This window comes from Engraulis encrasicolus, chromosome 12, assembly GCF_034702125.1.
Source record: "Engraulis encrasicolus isolate BLACKSEA-1 chromosome 12, IST_EnEncr_1.0, whole genome shotgun sequence".
NCBI classification, from domain to species: domain Eukaryota; kingdom Metazoa; phylum Chordata; class Actinopteri; order Clupeiformes; family Engraulidae; genus Engraulis; species Engraulis encrasicolus.
This window is the reverse complement of record NC_085868.1, coordinates 6769460-6792440: the sequence shown is the minus strand read 5'-3', so window position 1 is coordinate 6792440 and position 22981 is coordinate 6769460. Positions and strand designations below refer to the sequence as shown.

The 22981-nt window shown below is 43.5% G+C and overlaps 1 protein-coding gene across 1 annotated transcript; it reads left to right on the top strand.

The window, feature by feature from the left end:
* Nucleotides 1-6541: 6541 nt before the first annotated feature.
* On the top strand, nucleotides 6542-12599 carry LOC134460013 (alkaline phosphatase, germ cell type-like). The gene is made up of 9 exons (XM_063212500.1): nucleotides 6542-6651; nucleotides 7192-7366; nucleotides 7785-7942; nucleotides 8499-8624; nucleotides 8712-8781; nucleotides 8895-9029; nucleotides 9225-9416; nucleotides 10011-10121; nucleotides 11843-12599. Exons 1-9 carry the CDS (start codon nucleotides 6583-6585, stop codon nucleotides 12049-12051), a joined length of 1245 nt encoding a protein of 414 aa, XP_063068570.1. The 5' UTR covers nucleotides 6542-6582; the 3' UTR covers nucleotides 12052-12599.
* Nucleotides 12600-22981: the final 10382 nt, after the last annotated feature.

The window sequence follows — 22981 nt, the reverse complement described above, 5'->3', positions numbered from 1 at the left end:
GGGAGATCAACCACGCCGCGGCAAGACAAAAATGTGACTTGGATTATACTCTCTACAGCAAATCCGGATTGACACCTCCGCACACACGCAATGCATGGCAATAAGAAGGATACAGTGAAGCACTTGAGGGAAGGATAACCGGCAAAGCTGTTTGTCCAGTTCAGCAGATAATTGGCTTTTGGCTGTGGATCAAGAGGGATACAGTAGGCTATGTTTACACAAGCCCGTGTCTTGGTGTCTCAATGCATTCCTATAAATAATTCTTTAAGTGGTGTAGGCCTATGTCTCTCCCTCCCCTACATAGAAAGTCTCTGGTGTGTACACAAGTGGAAAAAGCCCTCCATTTCATCAGCGCACAGACAGAGTTACGACCAAAAAGCAGCCCCATCTTCCCACATAAAAAGCGGCACAAATGAGAGCCTCCATCTTGCAAGCAGAGTGTTTTGAGTCGACTAAAAAGCTCTGTCAGCTTTAGAAGCTGCACAGAGTTACAACTGAAAGGCCTTCGTCAGCAGCTATAGAGTTACGAATGGAGGCTGCCTGCCTGCAGTCCCTCCCAGCACACAACGAGGTTCCAAAATGGCCGCCACCACCATCAGCACACCGAGTTACACAAAAAAGCGCATCTGTCAGCAGCACAACTGTGCAGCACAGTCACAGTGCAACAGAGAATCCTCTGTCAGCACGTAGGCGCACAGTTACAAAATAGAAGACTTCTTCCATACAGTATAACACTATAAATCGCCTCACCTGTAGTTCTACAAAGTTCAAGTTTTTATTTAAGCTAATCCCTAATACGACAAAATGTTGATGATGGCACTCTGAAAATCCATCATGTTAACATCTGTGGGGTCATACTATTCTTCCTGAAGTCATGTGGGATTCCAGAAATCCAGAAATGTCTAATCTTTCCCACATTTGTGGTCCATCGTTTTCCCGCTTTGTTTTGGGTTTATTTTTTATGGCTACTACTAGACTGCACAGTGAGAAGAAGAATGATGTAACAGAGCCCAGCCAGGTGTAAACAAAAATGGCTCCCCTGCGTGCATGTGTGTGTGTGCGTGCGCGGACGCATGTGTGCACCAGAAGAGGAATCAGCCTGTATACCGTTTCCTGCGTCTCTGGCGAGCGAGCCCCACAGCACCAGCCAGGAGCAGCCGGCCAGCCGGCCCCAGACGGTCGTCCATTTTGGCTCAGCTTCTCGTCTCCTTAATCTGTTTACCCAGCCACAGAGCGAAGCTGTCGTCCGGGATGCATTGCGGTGTGAGGATAATGACCCAAAACACAATCAATTGGCTCAGCAGGGGGATCAAGTGAAGGGAGCGAGGGAGGTGGTGCTGGTGCTGGTGCTGGTGCTGGTGATGGTGGTGGGTTGTGTCAATTTGGCTTACCCGTCGAGCTGAGCTACCAGGTCATTACAACACATTACAGTAGTGCCCATTGGGCTTTGGGTTTGGGTTATGCTAAGAGGTAGCTCATCTCGACACAGCAGCCCATCTTGACAGAACAGGGGTGTGGATACAGTGTTTGGGATAATTCATATTAAACCACCATCACCACAACCAATATACGTAATGTATATGACAGATTATGGACAGGGCCCCCTTCACCTCTCTCCGCATGGCTATATGTGGCTCAATTATCTCTCCAGTGTCTTCATTGACTTAGCCTGAGGAGGGCGGGGATGGGGAGGCAGTGGGTGGAAGCATGAGGTGATCTCATACATTTTTTGGTGCTCATATATGTATATTGTTTCACAGACAGTGTCCCTAAGCCCCTAATGGTGAATTTGAAGTCCATGAGAGTGTGATTTATTTAATATTGATTTTTTTTAAAAATGGAGAAGATTGAATGGGGTAGATGAAGTTGTCATAATAAGTGCCGATCGAGCCGCTTCTCGTGGGCGTAGTGAGGGAGTGAGTTTCCTCTTCCTCATATCGGAATGCCTGCAGCCACAAGGTTCCGATTGACTACTGCTCAAGTGGTAATGAGACATCACGTCGAATACCCAGGCTCCTCATCGATGGCCTTCCTGCACTGCTTGACTACAGTATGTGTAGTGAAGGGGGGAGGGAATCAATTTCAACAAGAGAAGACCAACTGTCATTTTCGGAGCATTGCATGTCAGAGGATTCTTGCATGTCAGCGATTTATTATTAAGTTATAACGGAAGCATTCATGACTTACTGACAAATGTAGTGTGAATACAATACTGCATTGCATGTATATACATTTCACACTTTGCTGATGTTTCTATCCAGAGCAACTTGCAGTTATTTAGGTACAGGGTATCGGTCACAGTGAGGTTATATGTGTTGTGTAAGCTACTTGAAACCTTAATATCCCCCTGGGGATCAATCTATTGTACTCTACTATGTGGGGTTAGGTGCTTCCTTGCCCAAGAGCACTTTGGCTAGGGATTGATTTTAGGTGATTTGAACCTGCAACCCTTAGATCCTCCTAAAGATCGACCTCCTAAACATTCCCACGACTGTAGCTATTGCACAAGCTCCACAGAAGTTCCAAAGAATGATCTAAGAGAATGAGATTTTTTAAATGTTGATTTTTTTTTTAATACAAGAAATATTCAATGTGAAGATGAAGTCATTAGAAATAATAAGTGGAAATCGAGCCGCTTCTCCTGGGTGTACTGTGGGAGGGAGAGAGTCTCAATCTCTTCATATCGGAATGCCTGCAGCCACAAGGTTCCGATTGGCTATGCTCAGCTGGTGATGAGACATCACACTCCTTTGTATTGTGTGGGCGTAGTTCGAGTTCTCTTACTCTAATAGGCACTCTTTGGTCAAAGGCTCCATGAGACTCCAAAGACTGAGTTATATTTCAAGCTGCCCAAGTCTGGCCGCTACCACACCTTTCAAATCAAGATGTAATTTGAATAGAACCTGTTTGTCTATGTGTAGTAGGTCATATCGAACCCATGACATCACACTGCAATCCATCAATATTTAGGAGCAGATTATAATAAGTAATTGATATATCACAAACTGTAAAAGGTTACAAAGCCATTTCTAAATCATGTGGGACATCTGCAAACCATGGTGAAAGCCATTATCCACAAATGGATAAACCTTGGTGTAGTGGTGAACATTTTCTAAGAATAGCTGTCACACTACAATTACCCCCATAAGTCAGTGAAGGTGGATCCAAGAGTTCGGAAAGGAACACAGAGCCTTACCAACAGAGAACATCATTAAATGGATGTGTTCAGGACCCAACCATAAGAAAGAGACAAGGCAAATGTGACCAGATGGACAGGATGGGAGTAGGGGTGCAATAATGGGGCCAGGACAATGGGGGAGCTATGGCATTGGCTGCTGTGAAATACTGTGGAGAGGAAGATGATCTTTTCAAAGCTGGGCCTGGTGAGGACACTGTTGGTCTCATTTGAGTCAACAGCGGGTAAGGTTGATGGTGTGTGCAGTTTGGTTCTTTTGTTTTGAATATTTTTTGTGCTGTTGGGTATTACCCTCTTTGATTTTGCTGTATAGAGTGGTTTGCAGTGATGGGCAGGGAGAGGCTTTGAAAAAGCCCAAACAGCTGAAGCCTACAACCAGGAGTTGTAGATGTTGGTCAATCTTAGCTGGAGCGTAGGTCAGTAGACTATTATGTTATTGGTTGAATGGTATGAGGTCACCAGCAGGTTTTTGTGTAGTTGCTCATTCCTGAGTATTGTAAGGAAGTTGTTACTGGGCCTTTTTGAACTGACCTGTTTCTCAAGAAAACATTGTTGCGAAACAATTATCATCATACTAGACTTCCAATGGGACATTGCATTGCAACCAAGTAAGTTGCTAACTTTGTTAGCAACAATGTTGTCGAGAAACGCACGCCTGAAGTGTTGACTGACTGGAGACAGGAGAGGTCTGCAGAGATGTCATGCTCAAGGACGCTGAATGACGCTCCACTCTCTTCACAAGTTCCATTTTGATGTACAGGGGGGCAGGAGTGCCTCTGTATCATTGGATGAGTTCCCTTATCACCAAGTCTTGGTGATACCAAGCTGCTCACCACTGGCCAATTATCAGGATCTGAGTTTCAGGACTCTGTTTCGGCAGGTGACTGAAAATGGAGGGCAGATCTAGGGGGAGGGGGGACTTGCTTTAATGGGTTTCATTCAGAGTCAGATTCTCAACTAACTCAACACCTTGGTAGGTTTAAACAGCTCTCCCTATGATGTGTATGCATCCACATGCACTGAGTTAAGGGCCATAATAGTCAACAGAGAAGACATCAACCAGAAAACGATGAAGATCAGTTGAACTATGAAAAGTCTTTCAAGGTCCATTAAGTCCAGTTACTTAACTTAACATTTTGGATGGCATGACATTGATCAATGAATATCATCACAGACACACTACTACATGTGTTGTCACAGAATGCAGACTTCTCCAACCAAGTTAATTAAATGCTTATTTGTTATTCAATTAATTTCTATTGTCTATTGCTTAATTAAATTTGTCTTATTAAATTTGTAATGCATGGTGGAAAATATCTAGACTTCCCATCCATTTTATAATGGTACAGCTTTTAATGTGTTTCAAGTAATTTGTAAACAGTGGTGTCATTTTGGCATTGAATGGATTCTTTTTAGGCAGGACAGTGAAGACGTGGACAGGAAGCGAGTGGGGAGAGAGAGAGAGACCTGGAAGGGTCAGCGAAGTACCCGAGCCACAATCTAACCCGGGTCAGCCGTGTAGCAGCCAAGTGCCCTACCGTTTGCGCCATGGTATGGCCATTGAATGGATTTTTAATACCCCACCAGCTTCTAGTCTCTCTCCAGAGACTGGTTTCTTGGTTCTTAGCAGTCTGATACATGTACCTAACATACAGGATCCCCAGAAACCTTGGGTGTGGCCATTGTCAACAAGTTGTCAGAACAAGCAAACAATCCCAGAATGAATTCCTCTTGGGTGTTCTTGCTCGATTAGGTGATAACGATGGTGCTTTTGGGCGGGTAAGGTTTACACGTGTGCCCTTTGAGCCAAAGGGCCTACTATAAATTCTCATCTTACAGCCTCCAACAGGTCATTGGCATGTTGCTGAAGTGACCCTCCATATCCATCCTGCTTTACCATGGTGCTGCTACAAGCCTCCTTGGTCTCTGGATTATTGTTTCTTCTCTGCTTTCAAAGGACTCTATCAGTCATATCTCGTAAGTGTCATAAAGGAGAGCAATGAATTAGTATTCTCATGAATTAGCAGACAAAAACTTTCATTAAGTTTATAAATGTATAGCCTATTGAAAAGCCAAGGTATTTTATGATTAAGGTTATCTTTTTCTGGGTGTGGTGGTTACCTGAAGCTGTGCACTTGTTAGTATGGGTCTAATATTGAATAAGAATGGATGATCTGACTATCTATCAGCTTTTGTTCTGCCATATTTTTTTAGAAATTTAAGTTAAGAATTTTAGAAGACAAAATCTGCTTTGGGAACAGAGATATACAGTAGAAGTGAAAATACTGTTATGCAATATTATAATTCATAGTAGCATGATGCATGGTTGTTGCAACTATGTAATATCATGCTACTAGTGTTACATTGTTACATCCATAACCTTCTTTCCATTAATTCATATTTCAAAATTCACAATTTTTCAAATTTCAAAGTTAAACATTTTCAAATTTCACAATTTCGTTAGCCCTAACACCTTTGCACCATGATCTATTTAAATTGTTTGGATGGAAAGAGCTGGATGAGAGGGAAAGCAGACAAGTGAAAATGTTTCTTCTTCAGCTGAAGAGGAGAATCCCGAGTTCTGGAATGCAAAAGCTGGAGACGCGTTACGTAAGGCTATGCAGCTGACGCCTAAAATTTACAGAGCGAAGAATCTCATCCTCTTCATTGGAGATGGTAAGACGCTGAACACTGCAGCCAAATCACTTCACAGATTTTAATTAAACAACTACAGGGTTTAACTCCGTAACCAACATTTTATTTTGTCATTTCACCCAAGGGAGATGAATACATTTGGAGTTAAGGAATTGTCCACTTAAGGACTAGGGACATTTGAGTTGATCATTTGATTACGTAGCATTGGCATGATTGCAAATGCATCTGAATCGTACATTATAATCAATAGCTATTGAAAATTATCCACCAATTGTTTATATGTGGCAAATCTGATTTGACCTGTTGAGATCAAGAATAGTTCTACAGTGCATGTAGAAAAAACAGACTTTCGGTCCTATAAAGCTTGTTTATCGCTTCTTATAGTCAAACTGTCTGACCATGTCATACATTCCTGATGTAACTTTTGTGTGTGTGCGTGTGCGCGTGCGTGTGTGTGCGTGCGTGTGTGTGCGCGCGCATGCGTCTGTGTTTGTATCAATCTCTTAACTCTGCCTGTGAAAGTTCTCCAATAAGCTACCATTCAGTCTACATTTACATTTTCTGACAATGCATGTAAAAACATGATGACTATTCACTGATTGGTGTTCAGGGTTGCCCTGCTCCTTTGTCTGAAGATCTCTAGAAATGTTCCATAACACTGCTCTTTCCTGCTCCAATCCACAGGGATGGGCATCACCACAGTTACGGCAGCCAGGATTCTAAAAGGACAAATGGCCGGACAAACAGGCGAAGAGTACTCTTTAGAGATGGACAAGTTCCCCTACACAGCTTTGTCTAAGGTATACACTGGACTTCAGAAAGCCCAAACATAAATAGATTTTAAAGGTGTACTGTGTAAACCTTTTAGCAGTTTATTTCCAGAATCCATGCTGCCCATTCCCAATTGTTGCATTTTTCATGTAGGCCTATTCACCGCTATCAAATTCTAAGTATTCATTATGTCTGGAAAATTTGAACTTTTTATGCATGAAAAGGGGGATCTTGTGTGTCCCTGGCGTCAATGTCTAAAAAGTGTTTCCAAAATTGTGTAAGCGGTTCTTCAAGTCTTAACGGGGTGCGACACACTTAAGAATTTGCTTTGCGATCGGCTATAACCACTAAATGGAGCAGGCCCATCTCTGCAGACAATTCCGCATTCAACCTGGTGATCAACCAGAGAAGAAAATTACTTGGGTGATACTTTAACTGTGCACTGTAAATCTTGTTTCAAGATATGTTATAAAGTGTGTGTGTGTGTGTGTGTGTGTGTGTGTGTGTGTGTGTGTGTGTGTGTGTGTGTGTGTGTGTGTGTGTGTGTGTGTGTGTGTGTGTGTGTGTAGACATACAGTGTAGATCAGCAGATGCCTGACAGTGCTGCCACCGCCACTGCCTACCACTGTGGTGTAAAGGCCAACTATGGAACGTTGGGCCTTAGTGCAGCCGCACGGCGAGACCAATGCAGCACAACCCAGGGCAACGAGGTCAAGTCTGTTCTTCACCGAGCCAGGATGGCAGGTACGCCAAACATCTTCAAAAATCACTACGGGAAATTACCCCATCTGGACTCAAACCAGGGTCCCCGTGGGTGGGCATGCAAGCCCAAATGTGGGGGGCTTAGCGTGCTGTGCCACAGCGCCCCCTAGAAATTATATTTATAAGCAATAGCATACCCAAAAAGCCCAAAATATGAACTGATTAAGGTCTTGTGGTGAAAGCTCTGAGGTCTGCAGTTAGCACAGTACTCTAAAAATGGCAGAAATGTCAGGCTCTTTTATCGTCAACTGTGTCACACATTAGTTGTGACAGTTGTTCTGGCAAAGTTCTTAATTCTAATCAGAAAGCATTGAAATGGCGAAGTGCGCATGCTTGCTGCACAGCAAAAGCAGCAAAGCGCCATCACAAATGCATCCTATATTTGTCTTTTTGTTAACAGGGAAGTCGGTGGGTATTGTGACCACCACCAGAGTCCAACACGCCTCGCCAGCTGCTGCCTACTCACACTCGGCCAATCGAGGCTGGTACAGCGACAAGGAAACTAGCAGAAACTGCAAGGACATTGCCTACCAGCTGGTTCACAACACTGATATCAATGTAAGGTTTGGTTCACAGAGTCAAAAACAAATAATAATTTATCGAAATAGCAATATTATTTGATTTTGATACAGAGAATAACACAGCTTGCTTAACAAAAAACAATAATAAAAAAACAAGAAAGTTGCTACACTCAAAATATTTCAAAAGTATTTTGTTGAATTAAATGAACATAATCATGGAATATTATTCCACATGTGTAAATAACAAATGAAAGTGACCCAATTTCCTAGTTAGCCAGAGTCTTGGAGATGTGTTGAGACTTTTTGGAGATTCCATGCAGTCTTTGTAATTGCAGACGTTGCTGGTGCTAGACTAGCGAAAGTGAACAGCCTTTTTGTTGCCTGCCACTAAGAACAGTCTTACCCAATACACAAAAATCTAATCAGCTATTTGTAGCGATTGACAGGAAACATCCTGTACCGTAATCACAGCTGCAATATTAGTGCACTTACGGTAGCTCCATTGACCAGAATTGGTTGAGTGTTGCTTTAAAAAAGGCCATGCAATGTATAACTACCATGTGCAAGTCATTACTTTGTTGTTTTTTCATCAGGTTATCCTGGGAGGGGGTCGGCGGTATATGCTACCAAAGACCGTTAAAGATCCGGAGTATCCCAAGTATACTGGAAGTCGGCAAGACAATACCAATCTTATTGACGTATGGCTGAAGAATAAGAAGGTGCATACATAATCTAAGACATAAAATACAATACTCTTTTTGGTTAAGTACAACAATGTGTAATTAAGATTTTTCTTCTCCTCCAAGAATGCTAAATATGTGTGGAATAAGAAACAACTGGATGACATTGACGAGGAAAAGACAGACTACTTAATGGGTAAATACTTACTCTACATACCACATAAAATTATTAAGGCCTACCCAAAATTGCAAGACAAGTTTTTAAAATAACTTTCCGGTATATGACCACTTTTCTTCTTTCGTACTCAGGACTCTTTGAGCCAAAAGACTTAGATTATGAACTCTACAGATCCAAAGACTCAGACCCATCGCTCACAGAGATGGTGGAGAAGGCTGTCAAAATACTGCGCAGGAACCCCAAAGGATTCTACCTTTTCGTAGAAGATAAGTATACTGGAACAATGGTATTGAAACTGAGACGTACACTCGCAAGATCTTCTGGATGCATCATTATGTATAGTACTGTATGTAGCAGATCTCCAGAGCCATTCAAACCACTCGGTGTTGGTGACTGAGAACCTTCTCAGACATTAAACGTGATGATTATTAGAGACTTATAAGTGCTGTCTCTTTCTGCAAGGGGGAGAATCGACCACGGCCATCATGGCAACAGGGCAAGGAGGGCGCTCACGGAGACTGTGGAGTTTGACAACGCCATCGGCAAAGCGTTGTCTCTCACCAGTGCCCAAGATACCCTGTCGGTGGTCTCAGCCGACCACTCCCACGTCTTCACCTTTGGGGGCTACTCTGCAAGAGGAAATCCCGTTTTAGGTAATGAAAGATGAACATGTGTCATTAACGACTGAACAAAACACACCATGTTGGGAGGGAAAATAGCCTACTAAACATGTGAAAATTATGCATTTCAAGGTGATGATGTTTTTAAAAACTAGTTAAGAACCCTGCTGCTAGAAATCTAAGCAAAAACAAAGAAAAGGGATCTTATCACTCCAGTACTTTGATCACTACACTGGCTCCCATTGAGTTTTAGAATTCAGTTTAAAACTCAATTGCCACCAATTACCACCAATTGCCAACTCTTTGGTAGAGGACTGGTGATTATTTAGGGAGCAGTGTAGAAAAGTACAGTGTATGTTTGTACAAGGACTTAGTCAGTGAAATATACAGAAAACTGTCTGAAATGTATTTATTTCTGGAACAGTATAATGTATGACATATTTTTCCACAAGGCCTTAGTTGGAGAACAATACTTTAGTAGACAACTTCCTGCAATACAGGGACATGTAGGCTGTAGTTTTGAACAAGGGAGAAAGGACAAGCATATCCCCTAAAAGTTATAATTCATTCATAATTATAGCTAACAGGTTGTAAATGAAAAATTCATTCAAATGTGTTTTTCCTCAGGATTGTCACGGATCCGGGCCAAAGATAAGAAGCCATTCACAACCGCCCTATATGGAAACGGCCCTGGGTACATCCGTGGCAGTCGACCAAACCTTAGAACCACTGTGACAGGTAGGCATGACTATTTGAAGGTTCAGAATAAATTATCCCACAGACCCCTTAAAATAACGTGCACCAGAAACTTTCAGGTGCCCACAAGAAAATGTTTGTTTCTTTCTGGTGCCATCATCACACTTTCATGTTGGGAAGAGAACATTTCTGGTGTGTACAAGAAACCCTTCAGGGTTTTTTTTTTAACTCACACAATTCAATTCAAGTGTTCTACATCAAATCACATGAATACAATAAAATGTCATGGGGAAGTGCTGTTTTTGTCCTGATGCTGTCAGTTAAAGGTGCACTGTGTAGGATGGTGGTCAAAGTATGTATCTCAAACATGTTGCTCATTCAGACTGAGCTGCCAAATTTGATCTTTTCATGTCTATTTACAAAATAAAGTAACATTTATTAATGCCAAATTACAGTCTGAAAATTCAAAATGGCAGACCATGGAGAAGACCCCCCTCATTTAATGTATGAAAAGTGCCATTTCCCCAGTCATAATAGTGTTGTACTGTGTACTTCATAGAGTATATAATAAATGGACCGGAGACAGGACGTACGTTTAGTGCCTTTATCTGGTAGTAGAAACCCAACACACTGCGCATGCGCGCATGATACATTCAATATCACTACAATAATGAATAAGCCTACTAGTATTCATGAAAAAGGTAATATTTGTGAAGGCGCGGTATGAATTCTGGATTTTAAAAAAATACATATATTACACAGTGCACAGTTAAAGAGTATGTATCGACGAGGAGTGGATAGTCACATAAATGAGCGACTAATCTTTGGGTGAACCATATAGTATTTTTGTAGTTTATTTCCGGAATCCATGCTGCCCATTCACAAGTGATGCCCCTTTCACAAATACTTACCTACACCCATAGGGGCCGCTAGGGGGGGGGAAAGTGGTACAGATTCTAAGGGCCCAAGCACTGAGAGGGGCCCTTAAGGGGGCCCAAGCAATGAGAGGGGCCCTTGAGGTGGCCCAAAATTAGAATCTTTCATGGGGCCCAGCATTTCTGGCAGCGCCCCTGCCTACACCATCAAATTCTATGTATTCATTATGACTGGGAAAATTTCGTACATGAAAAGGTGGATCTACTCCAGGTCCGCCATTTAGAATTTCCAGAAATAGACATTTTTGGCTGCAAAACGTACTGTACTTTGGTCATACTAGTAAACATAAGTTTATTCCTTTGTAAAAATTCATGAAAAGATCAAATAGGCAGCAGTTTCAATGAGCAGCATAGTTGCAATACAACACCTACTCTGGCCATAATCCTACACAATGCACCTTTAAAAACATTCTCAGATCTCTGAAGTGAGTTTATTTTGGATTGCATTGGGTACACTACCCTAATACTATCTCTTTAATAATCGATCATGGGGGTAAATCGAGACAGACTGAGCATACTTTTTAGAGTTTTTATTTTATTTTGGCGCACAAAGTGACTGACGTTTGGACGCACCTGCATCTTCCTCAGAGTCGAGGAAGTAGAGTTCGACCCTGGCGTTTCAAGGCACCTGCGTCTTCCTCAGTCACTTTGTGCAGCAAAATTAAAAAACTCTAAAAAGTATGCTGAATGGTAAATGCTCCGGTCATCCCTGGGTTTAGTCACTGAGACGTCTTGATTCTGCTGTCCTCGACTCTGAGCACCACAAGGGCTGAAGCGCAGACATCCTTTCTCCAGCATGGGGGTATAATGTTGTGCTCTTGCCAATAGATGACAAAAGCTACAGACAGCAGTCCGCGGTGCCTCTGAACTCCGAGACGCATGCCATTGAAGACGTGGCCATCTTCGCCCAAGGCCCCATGGCCCATCTGTTCCACGGGGTCCAGGAGCAGAGCTACATTGCCCATGCCATGGCCTACGCCGCCTGCCTGGAGCCCTACCAAGACTGCCAGCTGACAGACAGACCTAACAATTTTTAATTTGTCCAGAGCAACCTGCTGCTCTTGTTGCATCCCATACTATCCTCTGTCCTCTGTTCTGTCTAAAAGTGTACACAAACTCTCACACACCTGCACATGCACTCATGAGCACACACACACACACACACACACACACACACACACACACACACACACACACACACACACACACACACACACACACACACACACACACACACACACACACACACACACACACACACACACACACACACACACACACACACACACACACACACACACTTGCATACGAACACATCCAGTCACATGCAGGCGCATTGTGCATGTGTGCGCAGACACACGCTCACAGTACAGTCTCTGTTTCCAGCTCTTGCTGATTGACTGTCTGGTCTAATTATTTTCAGTAGGCAGGCAGAGAAAAAATATCCTGTACAGTATATAATCTTTTTTAACTTTGCTAACTTTGCTAAAAAGACCTTTCCTACTAATTTATACATTTCTCTGCTTATTACTTGTGCTTTTCATTGTTTTAGAGCAACATTATGAAATAAAATAAAACGCCACATTATGAACTATGCTAAAAAGTGCTTTTTGTTAGTTTATAATGACAAATTTGATTACGAAATGAGAATTCTTAATAAAACAAAAAATCAACCTGACGGTAGTGTCCGAAACATACTTCAAAAGGATCTGCATGTTCATCAACTTCTCTCTCACAGCTGTGTTTGCAGCTGTGCGTGCAGCAGAAATACAAGCCAAGTTAATATTCATTTAATTTTTCATTCATTTTTTGGATGGAAAAGAAAAAAAAAAACAAAAAAACAAAGCAAGAACAATAGGGTGCCTGCGGTGCTTGGGCCCTAATGATAATAAAAAACATTAGAAAAACAATAGGGTCCTATGCACCTTCGGTGCTCTGGCCCTAACTGCCGTAAGTAACAAGGGTAACATTAACAGTGATACTGTAGAACTCCAGTTGAGTAACGACAGTGTAGTTATGTAGTAGTAGTTAGTTGTATGTTTGTAAATGAGTAATAACCAAACTATGACTGCACAGTTGAGTGGGAATCAACTTCTACTGTGTGAGTTTTATGTGGTTTCATGTCCTCTGGTCTTTGGAGGAGAAACTTCCAGGACCGCTGCGACTGCGCTGTGTCTGCTGTGTTAGCATAGTATTTCTTGCCCGTTTATAAACATTTGTATACATTCAGTTGCTAGTTAATTATTCATTAAGTGTTTATAAAGCTGTGAATAGGACATTATTGTAAAGTGTTACCAGGCCTCTGCACTGTGCGTACTATGCACTAAACGTCAGTGCACTGACACAAGTATGCGATTTGAGACACAGTAATAGTGATTTAGAGTGGCCAAACCAACCTGTTATTATATGGGCCATCCCATGTAAGGGGCTCTTCCTTGAAGACATGAGATGGCTGTGAATTGCCAAAGAGGACACACACACACACACACACACACACACACACAAACAAATACATGTCAAAAGGAAGCAAAAAAAGTACACGCATGTGGATACAGTTATGTATTTTTAATGTTTAGTCATAATTTTTCATAAACTATAGGAACAGTCATTAGGAATTGATTACATCAGGAAAGTATGAATAGTCCTGTTCTCATTTCTTTTAGTTTCCTTTGGTAAAATGCCACTGTGCGTGCGTGCGTGCGTGCGTGCTTGTGCGCGTGGGTGCGTGTGTCCCTCCCAGCTGGCAAAGGCGAGTCTGAAATGAAAGCCCGGATTGGCAGATGAGTCCTTGGAGCCTCATGTGTCGCCGTGGTAACCGCGACAGATAGGCATCAGATGCAAGAGAAGGGGCCTGCTGCCAACAGCCGGCTTTAAAGCCAGCCCATAATTCTCCCTCCAAGTGGCACTCACCAAGCCCCTGTGAGCCACACACACACACCGAGAGAGACCATCAGTAATTCAAAAAGGCTCTAAAGTTTTAGACAGAACAAGAACAAAGTTCAGAGTTTGGAGTCTCTCGTCTGTCCCACAAAGACAAATTGCAGTGACTGAGGGGAGAGAAGTGGAATTAAGAACTGACACACTGCCCAGTCAAACATATTGTAGGTATATTAATAGTGTTAATTCTTTTTATGTGTTTCCCTAATGGGAGTCTAAACACTTTCCAGTCCAAATTCAGACAATATAATAATGTGCAATTACTGCCACTTGTGAAAGCGTCTGTGCTGATATTTTGTGGAATAGTGCTGGACTTGAATGCACAGTGAATGACCACCACAGTTAGTGTCCCTGTATGTAATTGCAATAAAGTTTAATGCAATTAAATTTAAAACAATCTAGTCTACTTTATTCTACTCAACTCTAATCTGATCAAAGCCTCCGTGCTGATCAGTACTGAGCTTTTACACACACACACACACACACACACACACACACACACACACAGACACACACACACACACACACACACACACACACACACACACACACACACACACACACACACACACACACACACACACACACACACACACACACACACACAGGGACAGGGACAGGAATAGGCACTTGTAGAACAGACAGCACATGTAGTTTCCCTGTATAAAGTATACTATACTGTATGTGGAATGGCAGATGAATTGAATTGAATGTCATCTAATCTCTTGTCTCATCTCATCTCATCTTTTGACTTTGTAGGGCAATCCGTCATCCTTTGATAGAAAGTGTGATGGGGAAAATAAATTAATTCACCATTTGAATCAATCAACACCTCCCACCCACACCAACACCCACACACACACACACACCCACACACACACACACACACCCACACACACACACACACTCCATCCTGTCGGCCATCTTTCCTTATGAGGCCCACTTCACTCCCCGGCTGCTCCCCTGAGACCACCAGAACCTAGATAACTCAACACACACACACACCACTCGCACACACACCCTTCGCCGTTCCCCAGTGAGTGTCAAAGCCTAAATAACTCAACTGGGTCACTTTGTAGCTGTAATTAGTTCAAACGTCAAAGGCCCATTGAATAATTGATGCACTAAGGGCGTCACACACGCACAGCTTTCTCAGTCTGCTAATCACTCTTGTGGGGTAAGTGTGTGTGTGTGTGTGTGTGTGTGTGTGTGTGTGTGTGTGTGTGTGTGTGTGTGTGTGTGTGTGTGTGTGTGTGTGTGTGTGTGTGTGTGTGTGTGTGTGTGCGTCTGTGTATTTGGGGGTATTCAGCTTTACAGAGAGTACCGTCACCTCATGTCACTCATCACACATGTGACAGGAGGTTGGTGAGTACTCTGCAACACGTGCGCACACACACACACACACACACACACACGGATCGGATAGACACACAAGAGTATAAGATAGATACACGGCCAGCTGTGGATACACAAAACAGCTGTGCTGAGGTGCTGCCGATCCAGCTTGACCTCATCAGAAGTTCTTCCTTCCTTCCTTCTCAACACCGCTCCCCTCCCCTCCCCTCCCCCCATCCAAGTGCCGTGGCTCCCTAATGCATCCCTAATGTTGAGCAACACTCTTGTAGCACTGGTGTTTCAACCGTGGTCCCAGGGCCTTATTGCCCAGAGATGTGTCCCCTTTAAACAGCTGTCTGGGGAACCATCATCACATAGCGTCAGTGACAGAGGACAGTTGGTACACACACACACACACACACACACACACACACACACACACACACACACACACACACACACACACACACACACACACACACACACACACACACACACACACACACACACACACGTATGTGTATTTGAAAGCTCTTTGATTTGACTCTATAGGTGTGATATTGTGATAAAAATACATATTGCTATTGCGCTATTGCTATCTATCTACTGTATATGGTAGGTCGACAAGGGTAACACACACACACACACACACACACACACACACACACACACACACACACACACACACACACACACACACACACACACACACACACACACACACACACACACACACAGCTGTGCTGTTCTGAGGAGCTGCTGGTCCAGTTTCTTGCAGCATATGCTACTGGGCCCCACATGGCAACTGGAGCCCGACTCGTCTCTACGCACAGCACACTCTATGCACTGCTGGCCCTGTTTCGTCCCTGTGCGCAGTACACACACACACAGCGCTGGCCTTGTTTATACGGGCCGGTCTAATTTATGCCTGTGATCCAATAACTGCATCTGCGCTGACATGAAATACGGTCACAGAGGCAGCCGGGCGATCTATCAGCCGCAGACCAAGCTCCGGGTTGCCATGCTGTAGAAATGTCTCACACCTCTACTCTCTTTCTCTCTCACTCTCTCTCTGTCTGTCTCTCTCTCGCTACTCCAGGTTCCTATGCCGCAATGGTGGAACGCCTCACATCTCAAGTCTCCCTGGCTCTGTCTCTTTCAACCTCTCTCTCTCTCCCTCCCTCTACTCTCTCTCTTTGTCTCTCTCTCTCCTTCCATCCTCCAGGTTGTTATGCTACTATGGTAGAGCACCACACACCTCTGCTCACCCTCCCTCCTACTTCTTTACCTCTTTCCTTCTCTCTCTCTCTCTCTCTCTCTCCCTCCCTCTCTAACTCCCCCTTTTATACTTCCCCACGTCCTCCACCTCTTTCAACATGCCTCCCTCTGTACCTCCTTCTCTCCCTCCCTTCCCCCTCCATTTTTCTTTCTCTCTACCTCCCTCTGACTGTACCTCCCTCCCCCCTCTCTCTCTCCCTCCTTCCCTCCCTCTCTCTGTACCTACCTCCCTCTCTCCCTCTCTCTCCTCTGCGTGCGTCACACAGGTGAAGGCGATCAGAGTTGACATCAATCTTTAGAGGTATTTATATCTGCCAGGCTGCCACCTGCCTGTTCAAACAATCCCACTCCCTCAGCGCAGCTTGTTGCTGCCTGCTATCATAGTGTTTCTCAACGGGGGCTCTACAGCCCACCCTGAGGGTATTAGGGACCCCTTGGGGCACATAGTGTAGAAGACAGCTCGGGGACATTCAGTTACAAATGGGGGGCATTAGTCTATTTTATGTTTTAATACTAACGGGGGGCATTGGCAGGCTTACAATGAGGTCAAGGGGCGTTGGCAGGTTTAGGGTGAGGTCAAGGGGGCTTTTGTTAAAAAAAAGGTTGAGAACCACTTTAGGTATCGCTACTTGCTGCCACTCTGACTGCCATAACGGTTGTTGCTACCGCTGCCTACACTGGTAATGATGAACGATGACAAACAACCTACTCGCTACAAGAACATCTCTTTTAGAAAGTTCAAATTAAACATGATGCTCAGCTCAGCAGCAACAACAACCTGTCTCCTAGACTTTAAACAGCTGCCACTGTGCTTCACTCGAAAAGGAAAATATGTCAAAATCAAAGTTCAATTCATCACTCCAAAGAAGAATGCGGAATTCAGTGCACAGATACAGACCTTTTAAAAAAAAACATCTAGACAGTTCGCTTTTTCTTCCACCAAAGAAAATTGGCACGCACACCACAAGAGATAAGATTTTTCGTATGAAAAGTTGCAACGTATGGCGTTGTAGAAAGAGATAAGGCATCAAGTTTTCTTTTTCATCTGTCCTTTTACATTCAACAGCTTGACTGCTGAGAAGGCAAATGGGTTTGCTGATAGAGTGTAGTGGAAAGTGCGCACATCCAGCAAAAAAGCATCAGCAGGTGCCATGTAGGAGCTCCAAATAAATTAAGTCTTTTGCAAGCAGTGTGCAGATCCTTTCCCGCTCCTACAAATGGGTTTGCTGAACCTGGTGGTTCATACTTGACTTTGTGGAGTCCTTTGTCAGACCCAGACAGGAGTGTACACAAGGGATAAGAGGAGAGGCTTACTATTATATAGACCTAGGCAGAATACGCCACTTGAAATAAGGACTTCATTTCAAAGTTACTCTTTGAAAGTAAGAGATTGAGCTATAATAAAGCACATACTTACAATACATATTTCACATAATTCTTAACAACCTTGCTTCTATGACCTCTTTTATTGCCAGAATTTGCTATTGCCAGAATGATAACAGAAAAATTGTAAAAATAAATAAATAAATGTATAAAGACTGTGTGGAATAGTGTAGCACTATGATACAAAAGTCTTTTCAAACATGGAACATTTGGGGAAATTGACATTTATGTATTGGTCATGGCATTGCATATGTATCAATATTCAAATAGCAAGAATTCACTCATAGATGACAGGACGTTTGAACAACCATTTCCAATAATAAAATGCCAAAGTCAAAAAATGGCATTTACGTCGAAACTCTATGTTACTTGTTAAACTCTATGTAGGCCTATATACTGGTGAAATTAGAACTGTTTTTAAATGTTTAAATGTCATGTGTTTAAATGTGTAAATGCCATGTTTAAAAAAAAAACCCAAAAAAACTGCATTATTTTCATTTGCCCATACGATGAGAAGATGGTTTTCGTTGATTTCAACACACTAGACGAGGCCTGCTTTCTTCTATTTGTTTCCTTGTAAGCACATTGAATGACAGTGTATGATGGTGCGATACAAATCCTGTTGCTGTTGCTCTATAACAGGCAAGGCCAAGGAGCATTATTACCACTGCTTTCAATGTATTTGCACCATGTAAGGGTTAAAGCACTGTTTCCCTGAGCAGTTTCATATTTTGTCAGGCACTTTGCCTTAAAAATTAGTTCAAATAGTTTGCTTCAAAGTGTAAAAGTTTTCTTGGGTTATGTTTTTTTTTAACATGCTCCCTCATTTGTTATATGCTTTTTGTAAAGGCATTCTGTATAGCCTATGGACCTTTTAATGGGCTTCCCCAGAGAGAGAGAGAGAGAGAGAGAGAGAGAGAGAGAGAGAGAGAGAGAGAGAGAGAGAGAGAGAGAGAGAGAAAGAAAGATAGAAAGAACAGAAAGAAAGAAAGAAAGAACAGAAAGAAAGAAAGAAAGAACAGAAAGGGAGAGATGGTACCCGTTGTGCAGATAAAATAAAATCCATCCCGTTGGGGGCCCCCTGTGTTTAGAAGCCTGGAGAGTAGAAATAGCTGCTTCCGAGCTGAGCTAAAACCCAGCCCACCTGCTAGGCCAGTCTGGGAGAGACAATGATTAATCCATAGAATAAGCCTCTGGGTTAACGCCAAGCAGGCCTGTCACAACCTGGCAAGAAGGCAACTGCCTAGGGCCCCCAGCTGAAAGAGGACCCCCTACTAGTAATTACAGGTAATTAACTTGTATTCATTTGACAAAATGAGTGTGACAACACCTCGAAAAGAGCAATAATACTGGTGTGCTGAAATCTCTCTCCCCCCCCCCCCAAGTCCCTCTTTGCCTAGTGCTCCCAAACCTTGAACCTTGAAACGCTCATGATGCCAAGATTCCCTCTTTCCCCTCCTTCTCTCTCCCTTGCTTACTCAGTCACTCGCGTGCTTGCAGGCCTACAGATGGGGTGGCAGGGCAACTGACCATGTTTTGCCAGGCCCAGAGCAAAATCATCTGAAAGGGCCCCCTTCTCAACACATAACATGCAATGAGGCCACCCAATTCTAGACCTCCTCACCCAGGGCCAAAGGCCAACTGACCTGTTTGTCCAACTAGGTGATTGCTTGTTGAACAGGTCAGGTGAAACCAGGTCATGAGGAATGTGGCACTGAATTGTAAAACTAACGAATCGGTTTGCCCATCACCGAGTGGGGATAGCAGGTAATGTCATTATACACAGAGGTGTCAATTACAGGTCCAGGAAGTAAAAAACCCTTCCACGGTTTCCTTCCAAGACAGGTGACCTCCCTAGTAGCTGGTCTACATGTGTTAATTCATGTCATGTACCTCCACCAAGGAGGTTATGTGATCATCCGAGTTAGTTGTGTGTCCATCTGTTTGTTGGTTAATGCGTGAGTTTTGTGTTAGTTCGCGGAATACCTGGCAGGACTTTCACTTTCTCTATCCAGATTGTTCTCCCCCACTAATGCAAATATAATTGTGTTTGAAGTACTCAAACAATATACAGCCCACGAGCACACAGCCAGAGTGGGTGATTTACCCAGTGTTTTATAACTGAGCATGGCTGTAGCTCTCTACCTCCACCCAGAGGGGAGGGGCCAGAAGGACAGTCTGCCGCCAGTCGGTCTCCTCATGACTTGATTGGTTGAATAACATGAGGAGCCTCAGTCTGTGAAGGGGGGTGGCGGCAGAGAGAGAGAGAGAGAGAGACTGTGTGTGTTGAGATGATTGTGGGTCTGATTTGATTGGGGTCTGGAGAGGGTGTCTATTCCCACCCAAATCTCATTTGCTGCTGCAGGCCTGCATGCGCTGGCAGTCCAGAGACGAGAGAGCTGGCCACCGAGAGGGTATGGATTTCCCATTCGCTTGAATCCTGCCCTCAGCCTCAGGAAAATGGACACACACACACACACACACACACACACACGGACACGCAAGAGAGATAAAAAGTGAGGGGAAAAAATTTGGAGAGTGAGTGATGCAAAGTGTGATGAGAGAGAGAGGAGAGAGAGAGAGGGCACAACAAAGTTTGCACAGCACTGACTTCCTCTGCTTTTCATGTCCTCTCTCTTATTCAATTCTACTGCTCTCATTGAGCAGAGAAAAGAAGACAGTGACACCACCACCACTAATGTCAGCTGATTTTGGCTAGCTCCTTCCCATTTAAATAGGACGCCACTGCTAAATATAAAGACACTGTTACCCGCGGTTGCATTAAAATCTTTTTTATGAGAGACCTTTTTAACACCTTTAAGACTACCCTGGCTCGTCGGCCTCACTCTGAAGCAGACAAAGCACCGTTAATGAGTTGGGATTGCGTAACTAAAACACAAGGCGTGAAATGAAGGCGAGAACACTGTATGCCACTGAGCTGCACTGTGACACACACACACACACCCCTGGCTGAACTAAACTTCTTGATATTAACTTACTGTACCTTCGTGCCACTTTTCCTGAACAGTGTAAAAAAAGAAGACACTTTGACCTGTCATTCTCTTGGCACACTCAGAGGATTCCTTCGGAATGTGAAGAGTATGTATTTCACAGAGCAAAAAAAGACAAGGCAGAAATGACAAGAGCTCAATTGCTTGACACTCAACCCCACCTGCCATCTTCGCAAAGACCACTGAAAGTAAAGAGCTCTTCTGCTTCTATAGCACAGGATGAATTGGAGGGAGAAAAGGCTGCTGGTGTGATGTGGCGTGGAGGATGAACTCTACTGGGCAGACAGACATACAGACAGACGGAGAACCACAGTTGTGTAAGAGAGGCAACAATTCACCTGCCAAACAGCCAGCCTGCACTTCAGCACCTGCTGAGCCAAGTGGCCCTCCTTTGAAACTTAAACCTGTCTCGGTGCCATTAAACTGCCAAAAAACGAGGGAATTGACTAGTTATTATTCTAATGCCTAAGATGCAATGCCTCTTTAAGTGCCTTGTCTGTCCTGTCCTGGATTGTACAATAATAGGCCTGCTGTCGAGAAAAGGTCTCTTCAGACATTTGCTGAAATCTGTACAATTTCATGGCAGTCAGGCAGGCAGACAATCATAATTGCATATATGTATCTAGCTAGCTTTGCTGAGCTTTCCACCTACACAGTTAAAGTTTTCTCTGCCCAAAGTGTTCCAATATGTCCCTAAACTGGAGGTCGGGACCCCAAGGTGGGCCTCGGAAGTACTGCAGGGGGATTGTGGAGAAAAACAGATTGCCACTAATAGCATAATTATGCAATGGTTCTTATTATATGAAGACATTGTACATTCAAGGTTTTATGCAATGTTCACTTCAATGTATGGTTACTTTTCCTGTGATTTTCACTTTAAAGGGGCTCCAGGTAGGATTACAAGTTTAATGAATCACAGTCCTGAGTCAGCCTGTTTATGCGAGTCGTTAGTAAGTGAACGATGGCTATCGCGACTACTTGCATGGTTTGCTGTCAGAAAACCCCACATGCAACTTTTGACAGCATCGGACCGAACGAGTGTCGTGAGAAACACTTTTCATTTGAAACATCACTTTACCGTATTCAGATTTGTATCAACTGCTGGCATTCCGTGATGAAAAACAGTCTCACAGTGAGTTTATTTGAACAGCATTTTTTTCATTACAATGTAGATTTTGAGACAGGCATGCCATGGGCACCGCGCAAATTACGTCATCCTACCTTGTGCCCCTTTAAAACCAAGCAATAAAATTACTAAAAATGTTTCCCATTTGGGATATGGGAGGTGGTGTTGGAGGGGGAGAAGTTGCACAAATATTTGGGGTCAAAAAGAGGGACCCAGCAGAAGCAAAACATTTGGGAACCACTGAATTAGGCTATTGGGGCAGGGGAGACAAATGGATCAGTTGTCCTAGACCCGGGGAGAGCTGTGGGGGTGCAGAATTGTACTCAGGCTGGCATCATGTTTTTGCGTATGTATCTCACACTAGTGCATTCTGCTTGAAGTTAAGTTGTGCTCCTCAATCAGAGGGGTAAAGCCCTTTTATGGACATTTGTCACTTTTTTTTTCCAGTTTTCCTGCCATCTCTGCAATTCTCTGTTGCCATTGCAAATTTCTGTTGCTTAACGTATGCTCTGCACTGATCAAAACCATCCCTAAACATAATCTGTCAGGAAAGCAACGTTTCTGCTGCTGCTCTACTGTCTGCTGCTGCTGTTTTCCAGGAACAGAGAAACAAACAAGACTTTGGTGCGAAATTATGCCCAGATCAAAACCATTCATAAACTTAACCTGTTACAGGGCATGGTAGAGCACACATTAACTTGAAAGGACGTAACCATAAAAGGTCAAAACCGTGCACGTAACCGGGTCTTATCGGCGTGTTATCTTACGTATACCCCATGGGTCTGCCTGTGAGCATCCATTGCGATGGCAAGTAAGGTGCGTGTGTGTGTGTGTGAGTGTGGTGTGTGTGTGTGTGTGTGTGAGGGGAAAAAAACTCACATTTTCAATTGATTTTCA

Excerpts from the sequence above, each read along its gene's own strand:
- LOC134460013 (XM_063212500.1), top strand. The coding sequence starts at position 6,583 with ATGGCCGGACAAACAGGCGAAGAGTACTCTTTAGAGATGGACAAGTTC. Across the intron at positions 7,367-7,784 it reads TCACCGAGCCAGGATGGCAG|GGAAGTCGGTGGGTATTGTG; the intron begins GTACGCCAAACA and ends TTTTGTTAACAG. Across the intron at positions 9,030-9,224 it reads ATTCTACCTTTTCGTAGAAG|GGGGGAGAATCGACCACGGC; the intron begins ATAAGTATACTG and ends CTCTTTCTGCAA.